Source organism: Calonectris borealis, chromosome Z, assembly GCF_964195595.1.
Source record: "Calonectris borealis chromosome Z, bCalBor7.hap1.2, whole genome shotgun sequence".
Lineage (NCBI taxonomy): Eukaryota > Metazoa > Chordata > Aves > Procellariiformes > Procellariidae > Calonectris > Calonectris borealis.
In genome coordinates, this window is record NC_134352.1 from 7,811,217 (window position 1) to 7,838,042 (window position 26,826).

General features: G+C 41.5%; 1 protein-coding gene across 1 annotated transcript in view; it reads right to left on the minus strand.

The window, feature by feature from the left end:
* RASGRF2 (Ras protein specific guanine nucleotide releasing factor 2) overlaps positions 1–26,344 on the minus strand; it is a 130,613-nt gene extending 104,269 nt beyond the window's left edge. The window contains exon 1 of the mRNA XM_075138211.1: positions 25,960–26,344. Within this exon, the coding sequence (XP_074994312.1) occupies positions 25,960–26,244 (285 nt within the window). The 5' untranslated portion in view covers positions 26,245–26,344. The remainder of the gene's footprint in view (positions 1–25,959) is intronic.
* Positions 26,345–26,826: the final 482 nt, after the last annotated feature.

Here is a 26,826-nt window from a genome sequence, read left to right on the forward strand (position 1 = left end):
AAAACAAAACAAAAGCTTTTAGCACTTTGTGTTGAATTAAACAATTGTGAACGACCAACCAAAAAACACTATGTTTGAAGCCTGTTCCACATCAACCTGTACGTGCCTAAAGGGAACGGTAACACAGCTCCTGACCCATACAGGAGTACTCCTTCTACAGGCTACATTTCCACAATGGGTCTATGGTCATATGTCTTCCTGGACACATGGCTCTGAGCTCTAGTGGAAGCAGTGATGAGTAAAGATACACAAGAAAAGATGAGAGGCAGCATCCCCGGCTTGTTTGAGCCACCATAGCACCATAGACCAATGAAGTTCAACACAACTCAGTTCAAAGCCAAACATTTCACCATGGGTCTGCTGAGAATTTGATTTATCCAATCAAACCAGCCAAAATATGTACTTAATCATACGGGGAAAAATTGCAATAAATTGAATGAGAGTTTTTGGGGTTTTTTGAAACTACTTTTTCCATGCAAAATAATTCTAACAAAAAAGTTGAAGACCAGCATCCAAAGAAACCCTCCCTGGATTCCTATCCTGCTTACTTTCATTCTGACACTTCTATTTCCGACACCTCCTCTCTAACTTTTGTAATGTAAAAAATTAAGAACCTTCTTTGTTCTATCAATCAGTTGCAGAAAAATGGGATACTACTTCCATTGCAGAAGTTGTAATAATCATGGAGATTGCCATCCCACTGCCTGACGTAGTTTCATAAAGATAACCTCATTCAGGTTTCTTAAAGAGAAGAAAGAAACCCACAAAACAATCCCTGTCAAGCCCTTAAAATTATCATTTCCAAAGATAAAACAATGCAAAAGTAGCTACAGTGCTTTTGATAACTAAAGCTAGAGTTTCAAAGTTCACATTTGGAACACAATTGGGGAAACGTTTGTTTTACAGTGCATTCTTGTATATACTGACTTGTAGCATTAAAGACGTATTACAGTTCTGTATTTCCACGTAAAAAAAGATGTGGCATAAAAACCATGTGACTTTACTTGCCTGCTGCAGAAACATGATTGATGTAGCCAGCTGCAGTACGGGAGAAAAACGAGAAGAGGGAGAATACTGTTCCAGAAAATTCTAACTTCAAAGTGACATTCCCATCACTATCATCATATACAGACAAATTTCCATCAAGAATTTTGTGAGGAAGTTCTGTGGGATCCAACCATAGAGAACTGACTGGAACAATACTACCCAAAGCAAAGGTACCGCTATGATTTTGGCAATTGCTCTTGTACACTTGTTTGAAGGAAGGTAACCTTTAATTACGCCTTAATTACTCACTGCTTAAATACAGAGACAACAATCCTCACCAGGATGCAGAACTAGAAGGCTAGTCTACCGTACAGAGCTGACAGCGTGCCGCAGTCCACAATCCCCTGTTGTGGATGGACCAGGAGGGATGCACAGAGAAGTCTGAATGCAGACCAAGCGAACCAATTCTCATGTGAGCCTGGGAATACGATGCTGTAAGCAAACAGCTCCGGTGTTTGACATGACAAACTGTGACATGTGGACACTTGTACACCAGTGGTATTCAAAATGTAATCAATAAGCATGCAACCTCGTATAAATCCAGCCAACAAGACCCAAAGGATCATTTTTATTCTGCTCCCACTCTCTTTCTTTACAACAAAACATTGTTGGCTCTGTGAAGACAAGCTATGGTTGTCTCTCAAAAACTGCTGGGTAAAAACACCGTATATAACAGTGCTATAAAATAATTCCTATATAAACAGAATACAACCTGTGGGCATGGCAGGTAGTCACATGTTACGGTTATAGGTTTTGCCATCCTGGCTCAAATTAGCCACCCATCTATTATTCTATCTGTGACCACAGCCACTTGTCAGTTCTGAAATGATTCAGAGAAAGGGGGAAGAACAAACTGTTCCTGCAAATGGGCAACACAATTACCAAAACACAACTCTTAGTGGCTACCATTAATGGCTGCTGTCAGTGGCTACTCTGTGATTGAGATGCAAGAGTTTATTTTCCTTCTAATAATTTTAAAAGAAAGGCATGTGCTATTACAAAACACAGTATGTAAATGCTTCACTTGCACCACCAGTGCTGCAAGGAGATGATTCTTTTCTTAAAAGGTACGTACGTAATTTTTTCTTGCAGCACAACTAACCATGTTTACTTCTCAATCATTAAAAAGGCAATGTTTTTCTATTACAACAGCAGCTTCAATTGTTGAACAAACCTTAACATTAAAAGCAGTGTCACAGCTCTCTAAATTTTCAAAGGTTTGCTTTTTCGATATTTCAAGTTACCACTGAGACCTATCTCTTGTAAATATTTATATCACATCATTTTTTAAACTTCCACAACATAGGTACCGATCTATACCAATCTACTAGCTCCAGCTAAATCACTGCAATTTAGATTTGAAACACTGAAGAGCAATTTATTCCTGTTCTAAAGTACACAGCAAAGCTAAAGTAGGTATAAGACAGAGTTCTAACAAAACAAACTGAAGGCGAGTCTGCAATATAACAAGGTGACAGATGTCCCAGTATAATTTGGGGCTTACATACAAGAAAACACCATATCCTGCTAAGAAGGTCAGTAACCCAAATACAGCTATTTACATAGCTAGACAGAGAGGTGGGATGAAGATTTTCAAAATGCTTCTGTAAAACACTGATCATACAGCACTATTGGTTCTTCTAGAATAATTAAGAATAGTAGGTGTTTAACTCCTAACAATCTGTCCTCTTATTTAGCTGGCTAAATTATCACTGCTGGGCTGAAATCTTACCGTGATGGAAATAAATGGCAAAACTTCAACTAAATGCAGAGGAATTTGGGAGCTTTAGATCTGACCCTGATTTAACTTACACTGAGGTTAAACTGACGCAAACCCAGTTAACATCACCCATTATTTCTTCTTAGCCTTCTGACTTCCTGTGTTAACTCCTGAACAAGTTTCCAGACACTGAAAATCCATTGCATGCTGAAGGTCATAGCACACAAATAATTGTTCTCTTTGCTCAACCCCTTCAATGTACCACCTCCACTACATGCTGCCCTCATCTCAAAGGTTTTAAAATGACCTGCATGCAGATTTGAGGAGCAGGTCTGGAGCTAGTGGTTCGCATTGCATGCTCAATTGCAAAAACTAAAAAGAAACTGCCAAAACTTGACATTCATTATTATTCAGTGTACAGAAGAGAAAACCCATTATTCAAAGGTAATAAAGATTTTATTTATTACCTCTGGGAAAAAGAAACCACAAAATAAAACAACTGCAAACACAGATCAATAGACATGTTTTATAATTATGAAGCAATATACATGTACCTTAAAGAAAAGAAATTTTGTATCTTACACCTGCTACAATAATTTTTTCCTTGAATATTAGAGAAAATAAATACTATATGCTACATATTAGGCTGACTCACAAAACAAATCAAGAAATGAAAAAAAAAATCATTTGGTATCAATTTGTGAAGATTTTTATAGACACAAAAAATACTAGAATGTTTTTTTTACTATCATGGGGGAACTTCCTAGGAGTCAACCAAGTGCCAGTCAATTTAGTAATTAAATGGCCATACTAGCACAAAACAAGCATTCATCTAGGTAAGTAACCCATCTCCAGCACTGGCTAATAGCTGATACGTAAGCCAGAATATCTGAAGAGGATGAGCATCAGACATTTCATGGCCAACTGGGACCCGCAACTGCGTTCCCCGAGACACCAAGTCGTAAAGCGATCAACGGTGGTGGTCTCAGCAGCTTCTGCAACTTCATCTCCTTCTGTCGCTTAGGGGCCCTATTACTCAGCACTTCCCGGACCAAGAGGGCCTTGCTAGTCACACAATACAGCCTCCACAGAAGGACTATTTGTGAGCGACTTGTGGAGCAAGAAGCTCCTAGCATCTTGCTTGGCCACTCCTAGCCCATTACAACCCACACACAAGTCAGTATTGCTAAAGCATGGGAGGGATACCGAACACACTAGCTGAACAGGTACTGGGCATAATTAAGACAGAGTAGTTCAAAACACTTCTGCACACCTTCGTGCCACTGCAGAAGGGAATGCTGTTCCACTCCAGTGTGCAGAACACCAGAGCTTGGGAAAACGAACAACCGTTTATGGGGCACAGGCACAGTTTATAACGCTGGTATGGCAAAACCTTCTCCTTCACTGACACTTGAACCCAAAGGCACTGTGAAAAAGTGCTCATTTCAGGTCAGCAGACCATAAAAATCTTAGAGCAGGTAATTTAAACAACAACAAAAAGAATCTGGTCCTGAGGAGGCTATTTAACTGTCTTATACTTTCAGCTAGCATTGGTCCAAATTTCCCAGGTTCCTCACTATTCCCCTCGAAAAAAGTGCTTCGCTGCTCATGTACTTAGACACACATGAATGATGACCTGAGGCTTTGGGCTCATGTTACTAAAATTATATCATTTGTCAGACTAGTAATGATTACTGTTAAGACTTAGCACTGAAGCTAATGAACTATTTTTGACACAGGATCACCACCACCTCAGTGTTTGTTTGCACACATGGGATTGTTATTCAGAACTGCAATGACACACAAAAGGTTTTTCCAGTCAATTACGTGAATCAGATACATTGCATAAAATTGAAATGTCAGTTTTACAAACAATTCTTTTCTCACATGATGACTTAAACATACAAAATAGTTTGATAACAAAAGGGGGGCATTAATTTTTAAGGTAAATACATTTTTCTGTGTGTGCATAAGATGCATTAAACCTTTCTTTTATTTAAAAACACACAGAAAACTACATGCTAGCAGCTTTTCCATTTAGCAGTGAGATTTTTATTTTGTGGTTCAAGAAATTTTCACAGTGGATTTCTGCCAAATTTTGTTATATACTTTAAAAAATAGAAAATACTCAGAATAGCCATCTATAATAAAAGTAAATAAGCATATATCAACTGAATGAATGCCCAGGCAGTTAGTCACACAAAATCTAGTAATGTTATGACTAGACTGCTACCTGAACTAGAATTACTTTAAGACCGATTTGATATACTGAACCTCAGTCATAAGTGTAGGTGTATCATAAGCTATCTTAGTGACAGGTAAATCTACAGTAAAAATAATAATTACATTTTAATTACACTATAACATATTTTCTTAACATTTACATCACCTTTCCTCTACAACAAAAATAAAACAAACATAGCATCTTATGTCCAAAACAAAGTTTTCTTGCCAGAGTAAATTATTCAAGGTAGCATAGAACAAGACTATCTCTGAATACCTACAGGAAAGCTTTACAGTATTAACCAATCGAGTGTTAAAACTGCAGCTGAAATTCAATGTAAATAAATAGGAAAAGAAGTATATGGTGAAAGACAATCTGTACTTTACATGGGTGATAATAAGCCCTGAGCTGACTATGCACTAATCAGGCCTTGGGGCTGTGACAGAAAACCTCAGGTCTGTGGCTTGGAACTGACCAGAAAGACATTCTGGGAGCAGCATTGGAACAAACCAGAAAATGGCCCTACGCCATAACGTATATAAGTGGTCAAACTACATTTTCAGTGCTAGGCACATCCTGGTTTGCTGCCACCAAGCTGAGAGGTGCAGTCCATTTGCTTGAGGGAAGGGATGCCATCCAGAGGGACCTTGACAGGCTTGAGCAGTGGGCCCATATGAGCCTCATGCAGTTCAACCAGGCCAAGTGCAAGGTCCTGCACCTGGAATTGGGGCAACCCCCGGTATCAACACAGACTGGGGGATGAAGGGATTGAGAGCAGCCCTGCCGAGAAAGACTTGGGGACGTGGATGAAAAGCTGGACACGAGCCAGCAATGTGTGCTTGCAGCCCCGAAGGCCAACCGTATCCTGGGCTGCATCACAAGAAACGTGGCCAGCAGGTCGAGGGAGGTGATTCTCCCCCTCCACTCTGCTCTGGTGAGACCCCACCTGCAGTGCTGCGTCCAGCTCTGGAGCCCTCTACATAAAGAGGACATGGACCTGTTGGCGGGGTCCAGAAAAGGGCCACAAAAATGATCAGAGGGCTGAAGCACTTCTCTTATGAAGAAAGGCTGAGAGAGCTGGGGTTGTTCAGTCTGAAGCAAAGAAGGCTCCAAGGAGACCTTATAGCAGCCCTCCAGTACCTGAAGTGGGCTTATAAGAAAGATGGAGAAAGACTTTTTACCAAGGCCTGCAGTGAGAGGACAAGGGCTTCAAACTGAAAGAGGGTAGATTTAGATTGGACATAAGGAATACATTTTTTACGATGAGGGTGGTGAGGCACTGGAACAGGTTGCCCAGAGAAGTTGTGGATGCCCCATCATTGGAAGTGTTCAAGGCCAGGCTGGGTGGGGCTTTGAGCAACCCGGTTTAGTGAAAGATGTCCCTGCCCACGGCAGGGGGGTTGGACTGGATGATCTTCAGAGGTCCCTTCCAACCCAAACTATTCTGTGATTGTGTGATTCTCCGTCTCAGAAAGGGCAGGGCAGAGATGTAAGTTACAGAGAAAGGCAGTGAAACAAATTCAAAGGTGTAGAATGGCCCCTGTGTACGATTATGGTTATACACGCTGGGATTCTTCAGCCTGGAAGAAAATGGAGGGGCAAAAGATGAGAGAACCTATTGTGAGAAATCCACCCGATGACTCAGTGGAAAGGGTCTCCAGATCACTTCTCAGGCTGAGAATGGTGCCTATAGGAGTAGGACACTTGTTATGGGATGCAGGGAAGAGCATTTTGGGATTGTACAAGACTTGTTATGGGATGACTAGAGGAGGAATCAAAGGCAGGGAAAGGGAGGGATCAAGGAGGGTTGGGAGGAGTAAGCATAGGAAAATAGAGGAGTAAGCTGATAAAAGGGGCCAGACTGGCCAGTACGTTTGTCTGTCCGTGCCCTGTGCTTGATGACCACGGTCTGTCCTGTCTCATTAGACTCCATTTCTAACTATTTTCCTGAATGAGCGGACCCTGTATATGCATGCATGTGTATGTATGGAGCTCTAAGGGCCATTAACTGGAGGACAGGTCACAGAAGCCCATGTGTCTGTGGTGCCAGCAACTGGATTGAATGTGAATGGTGGCTAGTGAATATCGAGCCACACCAGCCAGTGAGCAGGAGAAGTTGCCGGCAGCCAGCTATTGATACAGAAGTAAGCCTGGGCTGGATAGGTGAGTCTCCGTGAGTGAGAAAACTGGAGGGGATAGATACTGAAGAGGCCAGAAGGTCCAGGCCAACTATTGGTGGGGCCATAAAGTCTGGGGGTCTGTGGAAAGACCCATTTGTGCCTGCATTTCTGTGCATGAGGTAACTGGAGTGAAGAGGATCCAAGAGCCAGCTGCACGATGACCTACGTCTAGGCCATTTTCTGGAGGGATCCACATTGTAAAGATTTGTGAAGGGCCTGGAGCACAAGTCTTATGAGGAGCGGCTGAGGGAACTGGGGTTGTTTAGCCTGGAGAAGAGGAGGCTGAGGGGAGACCTCATCGCACTCTACAACTACCTGAAAGGAGGGTGTAGCGAGGTGGGTGTTGGTCTCTTCTCCCGAGTAACTAGCGATAGGACAAGAGGAAATGGCCTCAAGTTGCGCCAAGGGAGGTTTAGATTGAACATTAGGAAAAATTTCTTTACTGAAAGAGTGGTCAGGCCTTGGAACAGGCTGCCCAGGGAAGTGGTGGAGTCACCATCCCTGGAGGTATTTAAAAGACGTGTAGATGAGGCCCTTAGGGACATGGTGTAGTGGGCATGGTGGTGTTGGGTTGACGGTTGGACACGATGATCTTAGAGGTCTTTTCCAACCTGTATGATTCTATGATTCTATGATTCTATGTATAATTTCCCACTAATAGACCTTCATCTTGATCAGCCAGAGTGGGGAACAGGATGATTTGTGTTTGCATCAGTGCTGCACAGTTCTGTCTGTCTGTGTGCACTGAATACCCTGGTTTTGTGCGTGCACCGCTCCATGAGGCTGTGCGCCTTCACGCTGGTTGGACACGGTGGCATGAAGCTGGAGCGGATTTATCAGCCCTGAACAGTCCAACATTAAGGTGTTGATTAACAATCAAAAGGTATTTCTTTATGATAATATGTAGTGAGCCCTCAAACTACTTGCAACAGCCCCTGGAGACTTTAAAAGTCTATAGGGATTTAAAAAGGCATTTGGCAAAGTCTTCGAAGAAAAATGGCCGTTATCTGCAAATGCATGAACTTCAGCTCAGGGTATCAGGACTGCAAGTTGCTAAAGCCTACGACAACCTGTGTGGAAAGCATCACACATGCCCTGTTACAATACGCTTACCCAGCCATAGCTGTCAACACTAAGAGAGCGTGGAGATTGGGCTTGATGACCTTTTGATCTATGGTGGTCAAGCTTACACTGAAACTTATGACATAATCAATACTCAACTCTTGCTGCTGTTACAAGAATGAAGGTAGCATTCCGTAAAATTAATTATGTAACAATTATGAAAGGCATGTAATTAAGTCTGATTTATAGCACAGGGTTGATACTTGAAGCGTGTGGCAGCTCTTCAGAAGTTGCCTAGTGCTCTCACTTCCTAAACGTTTTTAAAAAGGTACTCTGTGCACCATAACGATAAATCTCGTAGTCCACAGAGCTAATCCAAACACGTGGTGTTTTGCCTTGAGCCATGTAAACAGAACTGGGTTGCATAGCTTTGCTGGTATTTTTGACCTCACTCATCTTTCAGGCTAGGAAGTAAAAATGTAAACATTATCTGGTAATAACAAATTGCACCGCATGACATCACTACAGAAACATGGCAATCCCTTTTGTTTATTACAATGAAAAACACTCTAAAATGAAAGCTCTCTAGCCATATGCAACCCTCAGCATTTAAAGACTCTCAAATAAATTGTAGATAAGTACCTTAACAGCCAGGATATCAACACCGTCTCAAGAAAACAGTGAGGGTTCACACTGAACTAAGAGAAGGCAGCAGCATTTCTCCATATCAAGACAAAGAATACAGAAAATCAGAAGGGGACCTCAAAGATTTGTTATTTATTGTGAAATGTTTAGCTAGGTTAGAATACCATAACTGTCAGGTATCTAATATTCTGCAATCATCAGACCAGCTCAGGCAAGGCACCAGACATCAGTTTCCAGATCTGAATGTAGGTGTGTGACTAGGAAACAATTTTAATGCAAGTTTTCAAGACTTTTTTTTTTTTCATAGATTAGATGATAGTATATACTTAAAGCAATCATATTATTCTTGCTGGTTGTCAACTGATTTTGGAAAACCTAGTTGGCTTGCTAGTAATGTGGCTAACCATAAAGGAGATGTGCAAGTGTTATTTTTAAAACATGACCTGTGTTAGGGATAGAAAAGTTATATATTAATTTAAAAAACGCAGAGCAACTTTGAGTGTGTGACGAGTGCCAAGTACAATAAGTAGGAATTATTACTACCACATTTGGAAGTTCCTGATGATAGGAGTTATGCAGGGAAAACTTCACAAAATACATTTAATAAAGTAAATTTAATGAAGTACATTTCATGAAGTACATTTTATGAAGTACATTTCATGAAGTAAATTTCATGAAGTAAATTTCATGAAGTACATTTCAGGATTGCAAGAAGGAGCTGTTCTAGGTGATGAGAGATGGTTAAGAAAATCTGTGCTTTGGAAACATAACCTAAGAATTTTCCAAAACCTTGGGGTTTACTGCCATGCTCTAAATATTAATACCTTTAATATTTAATAATACTAAACATATTAGATTGTATGTAATATTTAACAAGATGCAAAATAAGATATTTCCAAAACAGCCGAATCCACCTAGAGACCCTAATATGTTCCAGCTCCAGAAACAACTTAAAGTGAATATCAGTAAGTGTTTCCAAAAATTAAGCCAATGTTGCTTAACTAGTACGTAAGAACAATTAATTCAGCATAAGTTTTTAAAACAAGTATTTCAAGTGCAAAGTTTAAGGACATCCTCAAAGCAGTTTTCAGTAACAACATCAACAACAAAAAAAGTGCATCTCTCCATGCTTCTAAGTCCATATTGCATATTTTGTTTTACTGATCACAAGGACTTTTGCTGTCTACTCTGTGTTTATTATGCTAACAGGTGCCAACACTTCCATTTAATCCAATCTGGAATGTCTGCTGTATCTTACTGTGCCTTCCTGCGTCTATCTATGGTAAGCTAAGCATGCCTAGCTCTAAGACGCCTACAGTTATACAGCTTTGGCTCCTCCACGTACAAGCAGTATCTTCTAATTCAGGTTCTCTGAGTATTTAACAGAGGGCGCTGAAATTGATTAAGGCTTTCTGTATACCCAAATGGCTGCTACAGATTTAAATGCATCAAACCTGCTAAATAAATTTGCTGTTACTATTGAACAGGAAGGGTACTTGGATATTTTTGATGACATATATACAAACAATGTTGTCCCCACACCCACCCCGCCCAGGAACAGGAATGAACTCACAGGTTGCCCAACACAACGATGACATCAAAGCAGCACCGGGGTAGCAAGGCTCTGACGACCACATGAACCCATTCATTGCAGAACAGTTTAGAATACCGCGCATTTTCTCAGTTACTTGGAGGAGATAGCTTTAGGAACAGCTAATGTCATCTGCATAATAAAAACCCGCAGTTACTCTTGCCTGTCAAAGAGGACTTTATTAAGGCAGTGAGAGATCAAAGACTTCCAGTACAGCTACCCGATGGAGGAAAGGGGCAGACAAGGAAAGAGAAGGGAATTGAGACTTTTTAGAGCCAGTCTTGATTTTTTGGTAGAAGGAGTTTTTATAGTCTACTGACAGCTATAAAAAACATAAAAATTTGTGCAAGGAGACAGTTTTCGTTCAACATGAACACTGTAAACAGATATGCCCATCCTCAGTGACAAAATGGGGTTTAAGTATCTCACTAAACCAGTTGCTCCCTTTTAAGTCCTTAATTTTTAAAAAACACCCAAGAAACTATGTTATGTCATACTCTGTTGTGCCACATTGTAATCCCAAAGTTAAAAACAAGAGAGGGCACCAACAATTCTAGGCTGAAACTTTCCATATTTTTACCTTAGTAGCCTTGTGCTTTTCTCAAAACAGTTCATGGAAAACTGCTGGTGTTTTAACCAGATTTTACATACTCCAGTATCCCAAATAACAATTAAAAATTAGTATACACTGACATTCTTATGACATGAGTAACCCATCATAAAAGCTGCAGGTTATATATGCAATACATGCAGAACTGGATACTGTTAGTGATATAGGTATTACTCAGTGATAATTAAATAATTTGCTGTAGCTACATTCAGGGGTTTTTAAGAGGGTAAGGAGGGCAGCCTGATTCTGATACACATTTTTAATCAAACAGGTCTTGATAACACCCAAAAACTCTCTTCCAAATATGTTTTCCATAAATTGTCCACATTTCCCACAGCACTCCACCCCACTCATATCCTTCCTGACCTGGGTTACTTAAAAATAACCTTGAATCAAGAAAGAACATCAGGAAATATAAATGGAAATGGCAGCTGATCAACCCCAAATAAAAGGCACATGGTATTAAAGCAGACCAGGCACCTGGTCCCACCTGATATATTTAGAAGAGTCTAAACTCTGAAGTCACTCAGTTTAAACAATCCACTCCAGCGAAATTGTATCAGATATACACACAGTAAAGGAGAGACGCTTATTTCTATACTTTTGATGTAAGAATCATCACTTATGCATTTTTATGGAATAAACCCTTACAATGCTTAGCTTTGCTTGGGGTTGTTCCAGTTTTATATGCTATGAGCTTCACTACAGGATAGGTATTCCCCAAATATATCCCAGGGCGTGAAGAATAAAAAAGAAGAAAAAGCCACCTGAATAAACAGTACAGACAAGTAAAGGATAAGGGGAAACTCGGAAAGAAAAAGGGTAACAAAGTGATGCACACTAGAGCCAATACTAGCCCTTCTGACAGTTTCTTGAATATACTAAAGCTTAACAACCACTTTCCCCTCTTTCCTTCTGTCTCTATAATAAACACAGCCTGAAGAAGATCCAAAGTTATGTTACATTTCCCAGGGTAGCAAAACTAAGTATTTTGTAAATATTATTACTGCTTAGCACAAGGAGAAAACAAAAGCAGAAAAACGCTGAATTATGGATATATTCCAAGTACCTCAAGAGAAGGAAAAAAGGCTTCAGCTCTAGTTAGCAACAGTTATATCACATTCTGCTCATTAGCACAAAAAGTTTAAAGTTAAGTTTATTCTAGTTGCACAATTTTTCCTGCTACAATTTAAACGTTTGCCAAACCAGAATGACTACTTCAAATTTAAATCCGATGGGAAATGATTAAAAAGAAAACAACCTCTCTCACTCCCCCAGAAAACAGAAGAGAACTGAAGTAACTACATGCCACATACATGCTGCCCTAATGTATGCAAAAAGAAAAAAAAGCACATCCCAAGCACAAAAAGCCAGAAAGAATTTTCATCTTTTTACCTTTCAGAAAACTCTTAGAAATTCTGAATTCAGATTTTTATTATGGTTCTCAGTAACACATCAGCTAAGATGCTGAGCCAATAGCAAATTTTTTCCGGAGAAAAAAAAGTAAGACTGATCACTGTACAGCAACTTAAAACAATGTCCTGGCATATATATTCCTTTTCACCCGTGATTTTACTTCCTGACAACAAGCAGAGAGGAAAATGTACAAAAGTGAAGTGGGAAGCCTTGCAACTTTCCCTTACAAAAAAAATTCCTACTATTTGGGCCAACAGTTCTGTCTTAGAACTAAATGTCCTGGGTGAATGTTCAACATCATCTTTTATTTGTCCTCTGGACCTGGTCGTTCAGCCAGTTTTCAATCCACATCACTGTCCACTTATCTAACCCATACTTTGTCAGCTGTCTACGATGATGATGTTATGGGAGACAGCATCAAAGGCTTTACTAAAGTTGAGGTAAACATCCTCGACTGCTCTCCCCTTGACCACCAAGTCAGTCACCTCATTGTGGAAGGCTACCAGGTTGATCAAACAAGCTTCCCCTTTGTAAATCCATGCTGACCACTCCCAATCACCTTCTTATCCTCATGCGTGTGGAAATGCTTTCCAGGAGGATTTTCTTCATCACCTCCCCAAGGACTAAGGTGAAACTGACTGGCCTGGATCTTTCCTTTTGCCCTCCTTGAAGATATGAGTAATATCTGCTTTCTTCCAGTCTTCAGGAACTTCTCCCAATCACCATGACAATTCCACGGCCTTCAAGTCTTCAAGCCTATGATATGAGGTTCACTCAAGCAAAAAGTTTGGATACCACTGGACTGCATTAAGACATCATGGAAGACTATGGATGGATTCAAAGTCAAAGAGATTTGTGTTGCTGAGTCACTCAAGAATTTAGGAAATTTTGAGTTTTAAAATTAAACTAATTTATAGAAAAAAATTCTATTTTTACTGCATATAACTGCCAAATAGAGACATTATAGTGAGGAGGCAAAGTCCAAACATCTAAACACATTAGGAAAGATGAAAAAACACAATTCAAAAAGATGAGATGTCTTGGATGCTGCATGTTTTTGCTGTTCTTACTTAACAAATCTCAATCCACCGCAGAAGTCAAAAATCAGAACTGCTTTCAAAATTACGTGGAATTGCTGTGTGACCTTTGCAAAGCAGATCATTAGAGCTCCTTCTGCACATTCAGCTTATTCTACAAGCCATTTAAAGCAGACCCAACATTTACTTTACCCTTGTCATATAGCCAATTCATTAGGTCTCCACCAGAGGTCTTACACACTCCCTACACTCTAGAAATCTAGTACCTGACCTAGAAAAGTAAAGGTATGGAAATCCGGCAACAGCAAGACCAAGTAGCCAAGACATGAGATAAAAAAAGGGGCTGAATCACAAAGTAGACTCTGGTCACAAGGGTGCCCACTATGGGAAACCAGCCTGTGAGCATGCGACAGGTTAGAAGCCACGTGAAGGCAAACGCCCAAGGACTCCCAGTGAGATTACAAATACTACAGCTGTACTCTCTCAGGTATAATCCACACCTTGCAGTGCGCTGTCTACAACAACTCTTTGGGGCTGACATCACAGTGCTTTCTTCCAAGATTGTTGCATGGAAGCTGAGTAAAGTAGATGAACTCATTTGCTTTTTCAAGTAACCTCCTGTGCACCGCACCACTGTCAGAATAAGACAACTTGGTTGCTTACACTTTTCCACCCACCTTGAAAACAACAGTAGAAAGTCAAGATCTCTCAGCAGACCAAGAAATAAAACGTTGTTGCCCTGGAAGCTACTGAAGCAGTTGCACAAGTAGGACACAATGCATTTAAGAAGCCATGAGAAAGGACACAAGTGATGAAATAAGAAGTCTTACACAGGTAGCTGGTTTTGTTCATGTGTTCCCTCTTGCTAGCACATCGAGGCATTTTCTAGTATGATCTGAATGAGAGGAGCACAGAGACTAAGCAAACTCATAAAACGTTCCCAGCACTCGCACACGAGGCAACTCAGAAGCACTGCATTAATATTTGTGGGGCAGAAACCAGACCAGGAAGACAAAACACAACAAGCGGTTTGAAATTTACACAAGGCAAAGCAAACACTGAAGGGAAAGACTCAGAGAGGAGGACACCAGAAAGATGAAGCAAAATGTGTGTACAACCACATAGTATTAGCCTAGCAATGCATTTCAGTGATTACGAAAATCCTAAGTCTTGACAGAGAAGAAACACCCTACTAGCATAAGTAGAATTAAGAGGACCTGCTATCATTACAAATAACTTATTCACCAAAAAAAACCGAGAAAGAAACTCTTTCCAATTTCAGTTAAGTGCATCAAAACAGAACTCCCTGAAACAAGAAATTGTACAACTGAGGTCAACGGGAGTAGTGAGAGCATTTTGCCTGGAAGGACAAATCTGCAATGTGTACCCAACAGATCTCAGTGGCAGAGGGAAATAAAGTCATGAATTACAAGAGTGATACCCCAGCTGTAGGACTAGGCACTTCTCGGGTCTGACCACGTGCTTCTCCTGTGTGCAGAAACATGCACATGATACCTTATGACTAACTCGGTAACCACTCTGCGCTCACCCATTAAGCTGCAGATGAACACCCTAAAATACTGCAAGGATAAACAAATATCCCCATGCAGATGGTGTTACCCATATGCTAGCATATGGGAAGCATTATTAGGCCTGTTTTACTACTGCAGAAGTAAGGCAGTCAAGAAACTGATTCACCAGGAGGCCACAGGGAGCGAGGGGCTCAGGAAGCAAATGCACCCAGGATGTCCATAACCCAAACAACCATCCTTCTACTCCGTATCACCCAGCCTGTGAACACACATAAGACACACGCACATTCAGATGTCTTCAAAAAAGTAAAAATTAAAAAAAAAATCAAAATGGTATTTGCAGAAAGTCAATGAACTTTACAAAAACCTATTTAAAATCAGAGCTGGGAAGATACTTGCTTCCCCCCCACCCCCCGCCCCTTCTATGAAAGGTAAATCTATCTATTTATTTATTTCACATGGAACCACTTGGCATTACTCTAAATTGTCAAGTACATCTGAGTGGCTGCCTTTACTTCGTTCACTTCGCTGGCATGCAGCCAAGTTATCTGCTGCTAAGCTACAAGAATGCCGTGCAGCATCAGGGAAGAGTATCTCTCTCCAGAGCATTTTAATACTAGTATATGTGGTGCAGACATGACTTCTCTGTAGGTCTGCAGCAATTTTCATACTACTGATGACAGAGCTCTCTCAGGTCGCTGCACATTTTGGACTATATAATACCGGACACCAGCTAGCTACGCTTTCCCTCAGGCTACCAAGTAATGCACTTACGAAACTTCCATCTGCAGTAGGCAACAAAAATATGAGAAAAACCCTAGTCTAGGGCCTGCAAGCTTACACCCATTACAATAACAAATCTGCACCAAAATGAATGGTCTCTATCTGGTTGTTTCCATAAGATAATCATGTGGGTCAAAAAGCTTCGGTTTTTTACATGCGTTTGTACATCAATTTCATGTTGTTTTTTATTTTGTTTTTTTTTGGTGTTCTTTTTTTATTTAGTTTTTATTTAGTTTTATTTAGATTACAAAGGTACACAGAGGTTAGGAGAAGCGCCACATTTGAGTCTGCCTTGTGTATTGTTAATTTAATCCCATGTGTGCAAGCATAATGATTTATGCTTTATTACATGATTCTTCTTCCAGGAGATCCTAGTTCAGTTATCACATATAAGTGAGAACACTGCTCATGATGTCATTCAGATGCTTCCTTAGAATTAATGCATTTATTTTCACAACAGTCTGTGAGGTAAGAAGGTATTACTGCAAATATGGTCAGCCCAAAAACCAGCAGTTTCAGATGGAACTCAATTTGGATGCCAGATTTGAAAAACCATCAGCCTTTGGTATTTAAATGGCACTTTTATTTATTTTAACCTTAACTACTTTCACAGAGATCAGTTCTACCTTCGCGTGCCTAGCTCTTGTGCCAAGCTGGGTCCCCAAAACAAGGAATGATTAATTACCATAAAGCACCTCATGGATGTGATTTGTGCAATTTTTCACAGAGATCCTAGGCAAAAGATCCGCTCAGCCCTTGGACCTTACACTGAGCTGACACTGTGACAGCAGTAGCTGGCTAGTAGCCTGCCCTGAGATAGCCACTGGAGGGAGAAGGCGTATACCTCTCCAGCTACACTTTGCATCTACTGTTGCAAAAATATGGGTATTCCTGTATTCTGGTAGTCTGGAAGATTCCAGAGTCTCGAAGCATCAATTCATCTGGATCTTCTCCCCGTCACTGTTCGTCAGCCCACCTGGTATTCCCTTTAGTCATCATACACTTCTTGGGGCAAGAAAGCTACAACCAAAAGACCTCACAGTCACAAAATCGACAAATATACCTGGCAAATTACCCATATAAGGCGGACTACCTCCCAGGAGCCTTCATTTGCCTGATGTTCCTGGTCAAGCCCTAGAAACAGGTAAAAATACTTAAGCTATCAAATGCAATAGCAATATTGTCACTTCAGTGCCATTTAGTACTGTTCTTCCCTTCATCTGTACACACAGATATCTGCATGGCTAGTGATGATGTTGCACAGATACCAGTGTTGGATTCCTCCACTCTCTGTCAGTTTTTGTTCCATATTTCTCTTAAGAGAGCTTTGCAGGTGGCCCATAAATTTTAAATTCTCCCCAACAGATTTATTAGGGAGAAGAATTTTTAATATTTCTCTAAAATTGTTCTGTGAGTGCCAAATGGAAAAGAATATGACTAGTGCAAAAGCAGGTTGCAATTTTCTTGTCATGCTTGAGCATCCATGAATGCATGGGGTTAAAAATAAATTCCTGATTTCCTTCTGGAGGACATCAGAGAGACTCTGTTAAAGTCATTGAATATTATCTCCAGAATTCCAGAGAAGAATATAAAATCTTTGGCATTTGCTGAAACAAGAGAAACAGATTGTGTAAGGGAGAGGAAGTGAACAGAAAGCAGAAAGAAAAAGAACTAGCGGTCACCTGCAATCATCCTCAATTTCCAATATGTGAGGATCCAGCATATACCCAAAACATCAAACAGAAAACAGCAATAACATAGGACGTTTTAGGATCCAGCGAGATTTCAGAACTTTGTCTACAGCCATGAACACTCAAATCTCACAGCTGGCCGGGTGAAAAAACAATAGATGTTCCCCATGACAGCAGCAGAACACGTTATCTGAGGCGCCCAGGACACAGGTATCTGTATGTGAGCCAGATGTCTGAGTTCAACTATCAACTGAGATTTAGTCACTACAGTCAGTGGGCTGTTCAGTTTAACAAATGTAGACACCTAATTTAGGATGGGGTGACTAGTTCTCTAGACTTCACTGACTGCACTGGCCAGGACTCCGCTGTCTGCAACAGGATCTAGCTCATGTGGGGCACCTAACGTTGCATGAGCAGCGTCCTACCCTACATTCCACTACTGCAAGTATATAGACATTTACAGAGAGTTTATAATTTATTCAAAGAATGCTAAACAGAGGCACAACATTTTTTAAAAAAACAATATAATGAGCTTGCCGAGTTCAAAAGATTGCAAAGGACATACTGTAGTGCAATGGAAATCTTGCAGTAATTTAGGAACTTGAAACACACTACGTCAAAGCTGTGGAACGATTAAGCAGCAGATACTCTCTGTTATTCAGCCATTATACCGCAATCAAAAACTCAAAAGGCAAAAATGGACAAAAGTCACTGTTCCACAGTGCCACGAGAAGAAAGGGGAGAACTATAAGAGGGAGACAGAATATAATCCCAGACTCTCTTCAATAGTTACAGCATTTAACTCTTCAAACACAATCCATTTTTTAAAAGGAAGTAGTGGAACTGATTAGAGCTGCCACAATAAAATGCTTCCACTGTGAGAAAGGGGAAGTAAAATCACTTATGACAATATAGCTCAGTTCAGAATTGGCAGTTTATAAACACTTCCTAATAAAACTCAGTTAGTTCTGGACTCACGGAAAATACAAGAGAGATATTGAAATGGCTGGATTAAATTGGGAAAGCCTCTGCTTCTACATATACTGATTCTGTACCTCAACCAGAAAACCTTATGGGATTGGTAAGTCAAAAACACATTGGAAGCTAGAGTGTAAGCATATGTTCCTAGACATCTAGTGCAGAGGCACAGTGTTAAAAAAAACTTGTCCCTCAATCAATCTTCAGCATCAGTAATGGCTGGTAGACAGAAAATCTGAAAAGAGGCACTATGTGGAATCTCATTTTCCTTCAAGTATATGAACAGGCGGATGACACCGTCCTTCTGAATTGCTGTGGCTGATCAACAATCAGGCAGAAAGCAAACATCGACATTGTTTTCAATCCAGACAGAATCTACCCACCCACATCCCCCCCAGCAGATCTATGAAAAAGTACCTAAATTTGGCCAGTCCACCACCACTTTAGGAAGCACAAAGTGAGAACACTTGGAACATTCACACGGAAAAACGGGTTCGTGTTGCCTCAGACTCCGCAGCAGCCACAGTACCAAACTTGTTTTGAAGCGGTGGATCTAGAGAAGTGTGCTACTGCTAGCAGCAAAATCTGTTGCTAAAAATGGCCAAAAGCGGTGGATTGATATTTTCAGACCTCGGTATCTTCACCAGCTGCACTGATTTACTCCACTGAAGGGGTTCTTTTTGGTGTGAATCGGCTCCACTATATGTGGAAGTCACACAGTGGGACACTATATAGGATGCCCTGCTTGCACTGTGGGCAGAGCGTCCTGCAGCAATCAGCTCTCTACATACGCATTACGCACTCCCAACGGGGTTGGACGTCGTTGTTGCTCAAGATGCAGTTTGGACCAACATGCCAGGAACCACAATAGGCTGCACCAAAACGTGCCCTGTCCCTTCCCTCTTTGCACAGACATATTGCAAGTGGCAAGAGAAGACAGGTAATTATAATATACGTGGCCAAACTGAGCAACCAGGACAGCTTTTATTGAACACGCAGATTCTGAGGGTGGAAAATCCTCAGCTAGTGGATCAAAAAAATTGCTGCTATATTACTAATGATGACATTGTAATACATAATATATGAATATATAAAGACTGTTATAATGCTGCCATATTACTACGGAAATAGAAGAAGCTCTGTCTGGATCTTATATTCAGGTATACAATGAGAAATTAAAAGGGGTGGCATGTGACCAGAAAACAGGGTACGTACCTTACTGGTCTGCTGAGATGGTGATGAAGAAGAAAAAAACCACATCTATTTTAAAAGTTAAATAAAGGCAAATTAAGATAAATGGAGTACAACTATTCAGATTAGGGACTGACTTGCTATTTTTGTGCTCAGAATTTTTTTTGTTTTCTACAAATTTCCTTTTACGTTTGAGGAACTAAACAGATCAAGCAAAATCGATGTAACTCTGCCAACAAAGGAGACAAAATGAAAAAGTAGTAGCGTTGACTATAAGACTAGTGAAAGAATGAAATCCATGTTAAACTATTATAATACTTTATTTTAAGTGTAATTTGAGTATTCACATTATCGGTGAGAGCCACACTGCTGTACATAGGTTCTGGTCACTTTGCACAGCCTTCGTGTGATGTTCAGGGTCGAGAAGGTGGAACACATTATTCTTACATGATAACTGTTTGTGTGACATTTTTGGTCTTTATGCTTTGGGATGCATTTCTAATTCAATTCTAACCTGCTTCCAGGCTTTCACTCGCTGACATTTCACCTGTTAGCTAAAAGGATTTCCCAGCAAGTCCACAAATAAGCCTTTGCTAAACGTCATTTGCCTTGGGATCTAATTATTCTCCCGTAACTTAATTAAGGAGAAGGCACTTCTGTTAAAGCGTACTGTAATATTCCAGGATCTTACAATACCTCACAGGGAAATGTTAAGGACTTCACCCTGTGGTTTCTCTTCAATACTTTGTCTCCAATACTTTGTCTCCAAATACTTTGGACCAAAATCTGATCCCAATGTTCTTTTAATTACCTTTTCGTCTAAGATATTTAGGCGGTGTCTTTTGTTGCCTTTTGCCCTCAAGTGTGACAGACACTTAAGTACAGAAAACAACGGATCAGCCTCCAGTTCCTGACCAACGTCACTTGATGTGGATTAAGGTAGCCAAAGGTTTAATATTAAACTATTGAATGGCATCAATATTCCCCAAGTTACATCTGTGTGGATGTAACTAACCTTTCACAAGGAAGGCATTTGAAAAATAAACTATTTCTACCTGTAACTCACTTCTTAGCTGGGTACATTCCCTGCTTTGGCATAGTTACAAACAGCCCGTTTCATAACACTACAGCAAAAACATACATTTTCAAGAGTTAGAATGAAATGCTTCAAATTTGGCAAAATAGCAATAAATATGACCATGAGATTTTCTGTTCTTCTCTTGAGCCCTGAAATGTGCTCATTACTAAGCAAGCAGGTAAACACAAAACATTTATCAGATAGCAACGTTCAGTCCCTGGAGAGATAAATACTTTTCTATTTATTTACCACTTGTTGCCTTAGGCCAGAAAGCACACTGTAAATTCACTTTACAGTTCTGCATGAAGAGCCAGGAGCAACCACTTCGATGCAGCTTGCCTTAAGCGCAATGTCAGTGACTCGTTTTTCAGTTACTCCTTAAATGCATATCAAAACAGTTTGAACCAATGTATTTGTGGAATATGCCCACAAACTATATCATCTCACGACAGTGACCGAACGAGAGCAGGGGACAGGGATTACAATTGTAAACAAAAGCCAGTTACCCCAAAATTGTCTTCATGTAAGAACCATTTAGAGACTCTTTCACGAGAAGGTCTTACAAAAACACTAATCCCAATAGCACAAATATCTTAAAACTTTCCCACTGGCCATCTTTTTTTAATTAACTCCTTCTGTTGAAGGTAGTCCATCCAAAAAAATAAAGTTTGGAGGAAAAAAAAATCAAACGCATTTTTTTCTTCTCAGATACTGAGAAGAGAAATTAATCTAATATTTTTTAAATTTTAGAAATTTTAAAATTTCTAATACATGGACATCTCTGGTGGACCTTTGCACTGGAACATCCCACAGAATTACTTGCCCACATGCAAGCAGTAAGATCTATGGACAATACCGCACCTGAAAGTGGCAAGCTATCTTGCCAAAAAGATAACACCAGTCCTCTATTACATAAAACAGACACAGGATGCTGAACAACATGGGGTTTTTTTGCCCAATAAAAGTGAAGAGATTAACTTTTAATTCATTATATCTTCAGAAAAAAATGACCTTTAAGTGTTGTTGCTAGGTTTTAGATACACTAAATTAGCAGAGAGGTATAGCAAAAGCAGTTGGTGGCATATGCCTGCCTTACCACTTCAAGGAATGTATGTAAAATAGAGAAGTTTTCAAACCCCACAAAATCACTGTGTCCTTTATAAAATAAATACAGAGCTACAGTAAGCAGAAAAAATTCAAATAATTGGATTCTGTTAATCTGTGGGGACATGGACTTAATACTGCATTTAATTTTGCTAAGTGGGAGGAAGATTATTGCAGGCAAGATACAAAGAATAGTCTCTGCTCAAATCGTGTACCATTTACAAGCTTAAATTCGCTAAGACAGTTATTAATAACTATATCAGAACATTTCCACATATTCAATCCAGTTATGAAAGAAGCTAAACATACAAGCCTCCTCCCCATGCAGACAATTGTAGTAGCAATAGTAGTAGTAGTAGTAATAATAATAATAGTAATAATAACAATAACAACATTTCTCTAGTCACTTGCTTCCAATAGTCTTTAAAAAAAAGTATCTATCTGTGAACTTGCTAGATAACAAGTGTCAGTCTCCTATGAAACACTGCAGAAAGCATAGTTTTTAAGCATTTTGCTTTACTTTTGAAAGAGACTAGCCACTCACTGAGACAAAGCCATTCTCTTTCAAGAGTTTTTGAAACAAAGGCTGAAATTCATTCCCATCAAGTCTGTCATTGTCACAGTGGAGGACTCGTTGGGAGCTGCACTTGTTCACAGCCTACAGTTCCTGCAGGAAGAAGCAGTTTAACTAACATCAGAATTTAAGCTTTTCACATGTAGTATTTTCCCGTTCTAATTTGCTGGTTTGAAATTCAGCTTCTTTCACATTGTTGTTCTTTCAGTAAATCTGCCTTTTTTCTGAAATGTGAAATCAGAGTGGGTAACAACACCTATTTGACATTTACAAAAACTCATTTAAAATCTGAGGGAAATCGAAACACTGTTCTTTAAAAATAAAAGCTCCCCCTACAAATCATTTAATATCTGCAACATACTTGATTTGATCCCATATTCCCAGAATATCAACTGATTCATGCATTATGCAGTTTGTTAATATTAAGAAAGGTACTGTACTTTTAAAAGGATTTGCTTTGAAGCAAATATCCTTCTGAAAGAAAAAAATATACTAATATCTTAACAGAAAAGACAAAAAAAAGCACATTCTGTCATTGCAAATTTTTTTCAAGCTCAATACTTTAATATTACAGCAAATCTTATGAAAGCGTTTGGCATCTTCCACAAAACAGTGGTACGGTTCCTGTGATACTTTAATGTCCCCTCATGATGGACTGCTGGAAGGGCATAACAGCACCAGTAGTAGCTAAATGTGAAATCATTCAGCTGCTGGGCTTGTTGGGAGATACTCAAACCTAAACACATCTGTTGACCGAAATACAGTGTCCTGTTTAAGGGGGTACAGCTCCGACACTCTCCCCACTGAACTGTGACAACTTCTCAGCACAGCTCTTACCTGGCATATGACTTGACAAGCAATCCTTAAACACCTCAAACTAAAATTAAAAGGATGTGCAAACTAAGGAAAACAAAATCTATTTGTTCTGCATGCATTTTCCATAATCTCTAGTTACATAACGTAAAGAAAACGCATTGTTTTTTCAAATATCCACTCAAAAGATGCTGATGAAGCTCTCTTGTGTGATTAATTCTTCTTCTTTTCTCTCCCTCATTTGTGTAATTCTGTAGCACATATCACTCTAATGTCTAAATTAACTAGGTAAATAAAACCCAAACTAAAAGAGATTATTTTTTTCTTCTCTCTCCTTTGGAGAAGAGAGATCTGATTCTTCAAAAACTGGCATAGAGCTTCTCATTTTTTTCAGTCCATTAATACATTTGTGTTGTTAGTTCAAAGCAATTTAAATCTAGGCAGTATTTTTTACACTGCCAGTAGTTAACATGTACAACACTGAGTTTTCGTTATCATCTGATTAGAATAACTTTGTCTTCCTCTGTGAATAAACTGAAGGTTCACAGTTTATTACTTTACATCTGTAAGAATATGAGCATATTTTCTGAATAAAAAGGACTGTTTAATTTTCAAATATTTCTCTTTTTTCTTGTGACTGGTCAGCTTTAGTCACTGAGGAAGTTTTCTGTACACCTTAGCAAAGGTTGTTTCTATATGAATATACAAACAAGGGTGCACTTTAGTGAGTAAACATCTGTAAAAAACTACTGACACTCAAAAGCTTTATTCTGCATCAAGTGAAAGGTGAATGGGAAAAAGATATTTTCTGATGGTCTGCCTTGAAAATTCAAACTTGGATCCCATGAAAAAAAATTTAAGTGTTCTTCTGCCTCTTTAATAGCAGTCTGCTATTGTTAAAAATGTAAACATAGTTGATGTTTAAGGCAAAGCAAAATTCAGCTTCATCCCCTGTAATTATTTTGTCTCTGCACCACTAAATGTAATTACAAACAACTCTGACATTTACCGCTATAAAAGCATAACTTAAGATTCCCAGAGAACAGATACAGAAAGGCATTGTTTTCACACAGTTCTCTTAGTCAAGCCATAGTTTAACACCACTACTGATAAACAAGTGTACTAAGCCAATGTAAAGCAGACAGGGAAATATTCATGTTTAATTTCAGCTAGGGAATCCTCCAGTATTTCATTTATCAATGCTTATAAAAACATGCCTCAAAGCAACAAGCAAGAATGTGACAGATGAATATGACATAACTACAACCATCCCAACTTCCCAAAGTTCACTTGCTTAACTATGTACCATCTCAAAGGCTCGCTTAAACACGCAAGTATTTGTTTTAAATGGGCAAAAAAGCACAAACATAAGACAAGGTGCTGAGCTCTCCTCGCAGTTACTACGCTAGCGCAGCACACAGATGTGCTGGTTTTCAGGAGCTGACTTAGGTCTGTGTCCCTTTCTCACAATCAGCAGGAAACGCCTGCAGCCAGCTCAAAACCACCCTCCTTACAGTTACCCAAACTTTTCCAAACCAGTCTGACACCTGTTTGGTTTCTCCTATTCAGGGAGAAAGGCATTAGGACACGCCAGATGCAGATTCAAACAAATTTCAGCCAGGCAGCAAATAAGATCAAGAACTTACATGAGGCAATAGGAGGCGTGTGGTTAAGACACCCGATCTCTATCTACACTGAACAACTACAGTGTCCGTTTCTTCACAGTTATGTAATACACAGATAGTATTTAACCTCTTGCTTGTTTGACACACGCATGTCAAACTGATCAGCTTTCTGGGGGGTGGAATTTGGCAGTTCACACGTTATGAACCATCACCCTGATGGGAATGAACCCCACCAAAGCCTTTAACATTCTTTGCCCAATGAAAGCCACGCAGGATTTGGCTTAAGCATTGTGGCACCATTTCTATCGCAAGCTCAATCGGCTTCACAACACCTGCCTGGCAGAGAACCCGCCGACTTCTGCTGAATGGCGCAGGCTCTAAATCAGGGCACACGCTCACCCTCGCCTCCCAGCCACCGGCCCAGCTCTCAGAGGTGCTCCCAAGGGAGACATGAGAGCCTGTTACCCCTCACAGCATCGCTGAGAGAGGCTGCAGCCCCACAGCTGCCCAGGGACGGCCTCCGTGACGCCTTAAGAGTCCCCCCACGCTGTTTTGGTACTTTGGCCCCCCGCACCCTCTATTTGCTGAGTTTGTACAGAAACGTATAGCTATACAAGATGACTGAACACCTAGTTTGCAAGATGCTATTCTCTGGACACCCTGCTGAAATCAGGCATGCAGACGTTGGGGAAAAAGAGGGGGGGAGGAAGAAGAGTCATGAGACGGGATGGGAAAGCCGCTGGCCTTGCCACTTTCTGAGTGGCTGCTGCTCTTTCGAGCGCTCCAGGCGCGGCACGGACCTCCTTGCCGGGGGCTGGGGCCTAGGGACAGGGGCCGGTCACCGTCGCCCTCCCGGGGGGATGCGAGGGGAGGCGGCCCGAGCGCCCCGACGGCCAGGGCTCCGGCAGCGCTTCGCTCTCCCCTCGCACAGCGGCAGCGCGGCTCCGGGACCCGCCCTCCCTCCCTCCATCCCTCCCTCCATCCCTCCATCCCTCCCGCCCCGCAGCCCAGCCCGAGGGGAGCGGGGCGGCCGTCGGGCTGCCCGGGCGCGGCGGTACCTGCTTCTCCAGCGCAGCATCCTTGGCGCTGCCGGCGGCGCAGCCCTTGGGAGCCGGCACCCTCTCGCAGTTGCAACCCTCCAGCATGTACATGCCGGCGGGTCGGGCGCTTTGCTCCCCCTCGAAGTAGAAGAGCACGTTTTGGTAGAGGGCGAACCACTTCTCGTGCCAGCGGTTGGTCTCCGCCGTCTTCTTGCTCAGGTAGCCCCGCTTGGTGCCTTCCTTGCGGGCCAGCAGCGCCAGGTACAGGGCGTGCCCCTCGTTGTACCGCACGCTCTTCTGCATGGTGGCCGGCACTCGCCACCGCCCGCCCGGCGCAGCGCAGCCTCCGCGGGCGCTCAGCGCCCCGGCACCGCGCCGCGGCCGCGCTTCATGGGCGCCGGCACGCACCGACGGGCGGCACCCGCCCCCCGCCCCGAGCTCCGCCCGCCCCCCGGGGGCGGCTGCTGCTAAACCCGCCGCGACATCCCCCCCCCGCCCCGCTCCGCCTCGCCTCCCCGCACCGCCTCCCCGACGCCCCGCGGGAGGAGAGCGGGCGGCCGTGGCGAGCTGCCCCCCGGGCAGCTCCGGCGTGACGTGGAGGGATCAGCCGTAATCCGCTTTGGAGACCGATTTAAAGAGCAAAGTCGCCGCCGCAGCGCCCCGGTCCCTCCCTCCGCCCGGCGGCGGGGCCGCCTCCCGCCCCACGAGGGGGGGGACGGGGGTAACCGCACGGCCCGTGGATGGGATGGGATGGGATGGGATGGGATGGGGTGGGATGGGATGGGATGGGGTGGGGTGGGGTGGGGTGGGGTGGGTGGGGGGGTGGGATGGGATAGGATGGGGTGGCGGGGGCGGGGGGTCGGATGGAGCACCTGCAGGCAGCGG